Here is a 5,384-nt window from a genome sequence, read left to right as displayed (position 1 = left end):
TTAAACCAAGATTTAGAATAATTATCATTTTGATCCATACATTAGTAATGTCTGACTGGGCCTCGTGTCACTTTATGTTCAACAAATTGGGCCCTGAGGTCAAAAAGGCTGAGAACCTCTGGACTAAAACACAATAAAACTGTACAAACTAATACTAAATCTAAAATCTTAACAGGCTAAATATCACAAATTTCACAGGTCTCATTACTCACTGCTCTCCATCGTCACCAATCTTCATTCGACATTAGCATATTTTCCTCAATTTATGCGTTTTTTTAACAAGCTGTTTATAAGCCTTAGGACAGCATGCGTTTTAAGCAATTACGGTAATTATTGTTACCTGGAGACAAAGTGGATGTCATCAGGGGAGAAGGCAACATTAAGAACCCAGGATCCATGTCCACTCAGCGTGCCGGCCAGGTTGGCATGTTGCCTATTATAGAGTAAAATGTTTTAATCATTTACCTTTTAATTAGTCCAACTGCTGTAAATATGCACATTTTATAATATATTCTTTGAATTTATTTTGATGAAAGTGTAATAAAGTAACATGAGAAGTAATGATCATCCACAGAATTGAGGCAGAACATCGTACACATCGTATATCTTGATGTAGCCGTCGTCAGAGGCTGTGACCAGCAGCTGTGAGTCTGGAGAGAAGGTGAGAGATCTGATGGGCATGGCGTGACCTGAGGAGACAGGAAACATGCTTTCAGCTTAAGAGTTCAGCTCTGACAAGGAAATCGATGGCCTTCAAACTCATCCATCCTTCAAATTCATTATCAAATAAATATTTCTATAAAAACAGAGAGAAATACAGTTGTAGGTAATTCTATCATTTAGTATCGTACGGATGTCGGACACTTTATCACTTTGCAACAATAAAAAAACATTCTAGCACCTCATCCTTGGTTAATAGAAAAATCTACCCATCCATTATCTATACCCGCTTCTTCCTTTGAGGGTCACAGTGTTCACTGGTACCATGTCCACACATCACTGTGCAAAGGGCAGGGTACACCCTGGACAAGTCTCAAGTCCATCACAGAGACACAGATGGAGACAAACGAGACAACCATTCACTCTGTCACTTACTACGTTTCCACTGCAAATGTGCGCAAAACTTTGTCGATATTCTGTTAATGTTGAAAAACACAGTTTCACAACTGCAGTGTTTCCATTAAGTAAGAAATGTTATTAAAGTCACGTGAATATGTTTGTTCTCATGATAAGTCATTACAAACATGGCAGCGATGGATGTAAACACATAGCATGTTGCTACCACGACACTAGCGNGGACTCATCACTGTACAGTTCTTTCATTGTCTGATGCCTTGACTTTTCAGAATTATGTTTTGTATAGTGCCATAGTTAACAGTGCCAACTATTAGCTGGATTATTTATTCTAACAAAGACAGAAATACGCTGGATCTGGATCTGGTCTCAGGTCCCTCTCTGAGGTCACCAGATGAACTTTGTTCAGACTCAGTTTCTTCCAGTGTTGTGAATCTGTTTTGAAGAAACACTGCTTCATTTCTCTGGCTGTTATCAGCTGTTTTGATTACAGCCTGTTGCTTTCTTCTCCTCGCTGGAGGAGAAAAAGCATTTCTCTGTAATTCTGGCCATTCGATGTCATCTAAGAGCTTAATCCTTCCTGAGAGATTTTTTTGGTCTGGCACAAAGAGAGTTCCATACAGTTTTACACCCTCAGAAGCAGTTTCCATCTCCTCTCCATGTTGATCTCTCCTCTCAGCCTTCTCACCCATTTTAACACATGTTGAGTTCTCCAAAGCATTCATCTCTTCCAGACGATGAATCTTGAGCTCCAACACGTCACCTTTTGGAGTAGCTGGCAGAAATCCTCTTTGGAAAAGTAAGGAGGCATCATGAAGCTTTTCTGTACTCACTCTCAGCAGATGATGTTTCAAAAATCTTCTCCGGTTCTTCAACAGCCAAAAATAAAAATTCAGTGTTCTTTGCTTATTCAAGATCATCCATCACAATCATCACCAGCGTATATCTGTTGTTAAAACAATTTACCATAAAAAGGTTCTTTTCATCCAGYTGGAGTCACGGTCCTGAGCAGTCCAGTCCTTGCTCACTMATATCAGTCCACCTGCAATGTGGCCTTGGTCCGTCGATCTCCTAGTGGTCACTGCGACAATGCCAAAAAATCTGTCGTGGCAATTAAGGACAGAAACACGTTGAAATAATGCCAAGAGAAAAAGTCTTGCATGTATGGTCGTAAAATTATTTATTTATGGGCAGACAAAGAACAGAAAACAATCAGGAAGTCTGTTGAATGTGGCCACCCATCATAAGATGGCAAACCAATGATTTACTCCCAGTTAACACCATGTGACAATGTACAACCAACCACAACCTGCCTCATGTTACTAACAGCCAATGACAGCTCTAAGCTCAAGGCAACACCATATCTTCACATGGAGAGAGGTCAGCCTGATGCTGAAGTCCTGACGTCTGGAACCACAGATTAAGAACCGGCATAAGTTATCACAAGATATGAACAGTGGACAGTGTCAAGGTGACACAGATATAATTAGTCCATGACAGTATTAATTTATATTTTCAGATCTTCCAAGGTGCCAATTATGGAACTCTCTGTGCATTGCTGCCCAAATCAAATTCTGGAAGTGGTCATTCAACTAGATCTGTTACAAAAGGACAACTGATATTACCAACTTTTAAAAACTGTTACGGCCAGAGGTCTTTCTTCTATGTTTATACTAAAGCATGGAATGACATTCCTCAAAACATAAAGTCCATTTCAAAACTACAGCCCTTTAAGAAGAATCTTGTCTGCCATCTGTTGGACACTTTTTGTTGTGCTCATATTTAGACGTCCTATTTTGCAAATGCTGCCTTCCTGAAATTTGGTATGCTTGTTTGTCTTTGTGTCTATGGTGTATAATGATGTGATTGTGATGCTGTATTTCTGAGTGTTTTATGTGCTGCAGAACAGGAACCTGCTGTAAAACAGCAATTATGCTGAGTCAGGCTTGATTTTTAGTAATCGTTTCCTGTTAAATCAATAAATAAATCAAATCAAATCAATACTAATGACAGTATTAAAATGGTTATGAAGAAGAAAAATTAGAAAAATAGAATTACTACAGATTTAATAGAGTAGAATAGTTATTGGAGAAAAGGCTCGCCACATGGCATCCTTTTTAAATTTACAGTTCGATTTTTCTATTTGTAGATCACTGTCATCTACCACCATCCAAATTTCAGCTGAATATGTCTACCATACCATACCAACTTTATTTGTAAAGCACTTTAAACACCAACAGGACCAAAGTGCTGCACACAGTCATAAAATACAATACAATCATAAAATAGAAAAATAAAAGTAGTAATCAAATAAAACAGATAAAAACACAACAAAACAAAGTCACACATCAAATATCCCCGATTGTGAAAAAAGCCAAAGAAAAAAGATGGGTCTTAAGAAGCGATTTAAAAACATCAAGGGAAGAGGCCTGTCTTATATCCAAAGGAAGGTCATTCCATAGTTTGGGAGCTGCCACAGAAAAAACATGGTCCCCTCTGAGCTTGAGCTTTGTCCTTGGCACACTCAAAAGCAACTGGTCAGGTGACCTAAGGGAACGGGAGGGCGTGTAGGGATGCAACAGCTCAGACAATTAGAAAGGTGCAAGCCCATTAAGAGCTTTAAAAACAAATAAAAGAATTTTAAAATGAATCCTAAAAGGTATTGGCAACCAGTGTAAAGAAGCTAAAACAGGGGAAATATGGTCAAATTTCCGTGTACCTGTTAAGAGACGAGCAGAAGATGGGGAAATGCACAAATCATTGACTCCTAAATAGAGAGCATTGCAGTAATCCAGCCGTGTGGTTACAATAGCATGGATTAATATTTCTAAGTGTTGTTTAGAGAGAATGGGTCTTACTTTGGCCAGCTGCCTTAAGTGAAAAAAGCTGGATTTAACAACAGCTCTAATGTGAGCTTCCAATCAGAATCCATTTTGACCCCTAGATTCGTGATGGTCGGTTTTACATTCTGTGCCAAACAGCCAGCATGGGTCATGGGATCTTTACTGGATCTACCAAAAAACAGCACCTCCAATTTATCATCATTAAGTTTCAGGAAATTTTGGGCCATCCAGGCCTTCAAATCTTCAAGACATAAAAACAGAGACTGAAGACAGGTGGAATCTATATTCTTCAGCGGTAAATAAATCTGCGTGTCATCCGCATAGCAATGAAAGGCAATCCCATGTTTCCTAAGAATAGAACCAAGAGGAAGGAGGTACAATAGAAAAAGAAGAGGGCCCAGAACCGAGCCCTGTGGAACACCACACAACAGTGGAGCAGAGGAGGACATATGGCCATCAAGACAGACAGAAAAAGTACGTTCGGCCAAATAAGATTTAAACCAATCCAGAGCCATATGACCAATGCCCACCCAGTTTTCCAAATGAGAATGTAATATTCCATGGTTAACTGTATCAAAAGCAGCTGATAAATCCAACAACACCAAAACAACACAGTCACCAGAATCAGTTGCTAAAAATATATCATTAAAAACTTTTAAAAGAGATGACTCTGTGCAATGGAATGGCTTAAATCAGACTGAAAAACCTCTAAAATATTGTGCTCAATAAGATAGACCATTAGCTGATAATGAACCACCTTCTCAAGAATTTTAGAAAGAAAAGGTAGTTTAGAGATAGGTCTATAATTTGCCAGAACATCAGGATCCAAAGTTGATTTTTTTAATTAATGGTTGGACAACTGCATGTTTCAAATTTACAGGAACAACACCTGAAGACAAACTGCTATTTACAAGAGTAAGAACTGAAAGACTCAAAGCAAAGAAAACCTCATAGCATCATCTGGAGAACCCGTTAGCTTTAAGTGGCTAACCACCTCATGCAAAGACTGCAGGGTCACACATTCAAAGCTGTGAAAAACTGCAGAACAAGGCACAAAAAGTAAAGGGTCGTGAGCAGAGGGTATGATCTTGGATCTAATAGAAGGGACTTTGTCAACAAAAAAGTGTAAAAAGCTTTCACACACAGCAGGTGAAGTCTCAATAAAATTACTATGTGAAGCATTGAAGACAGAGTAAATAGTTTTAAAGGGATCCCTGATCCGTTGCAACATTAGACTTTATTTGATAAACATTTATTTTAACTGTAGAATAAAGACTATAAAAATACTGTAGGATGTTTAGTTTTGTAAATTTTTAAAACTATATTTTAACATGGAAAGAGCCATTTTATTTCCACACAAAGCATTCTGGGTAAATGATGACGTGGATAGGTCCTCGGTGAGAGGCTGCTAGCGAGCTATATCCACCCTGAAGGTTAATCTTGGACAATATCTGATGATCGACTCTT

At 38.5% G+C, this 5,384-nt stretch overlaps 1 protein-coding gene across 1 annotated transcript in view; it reads right to left on the bottom strand.

Moving 5' to 3' along the window:
- Window positions 1-5,384, bottom strand: part of skic8 (SKI8 subunit of superkiller complex) — a gene marked incomplete at its 5' end in the record, with an annotated part of 38,215 nt that overhangs the window by 17,474 nt on the left and 15,357 nt on the right. Inside the window, 2 exon segments of the mRNA XM_014031325.1 lie at window positions 341-433; window positions 596-689. Coding sequence (XP_013886779.1) covers window positions 341-433; window positions 596-689 — 187 coding nt within the window.

The sequence above is a fragment of the Austrofundulus limnaeus genome, unplaced genomic scaffold (assembly GCF_001266775.1).
Source record: "Austrofundulus limnaeus strain Quisiro unplaced genomic scaffold, Austrofundulus_limnaeus-1.0 Scaffold1226, whole genome shotgun sequence".
Lineage (NCBI taxonomy): Eukaryota > Metazoa > Chordata > Actinopteri > Cyprinodontiformes > Rivulidae > Austrofundulus > Austrofundulus limnaeus.
This window is presented reverse-complemented; position numbering and strand designations above follow the sequence as displayed.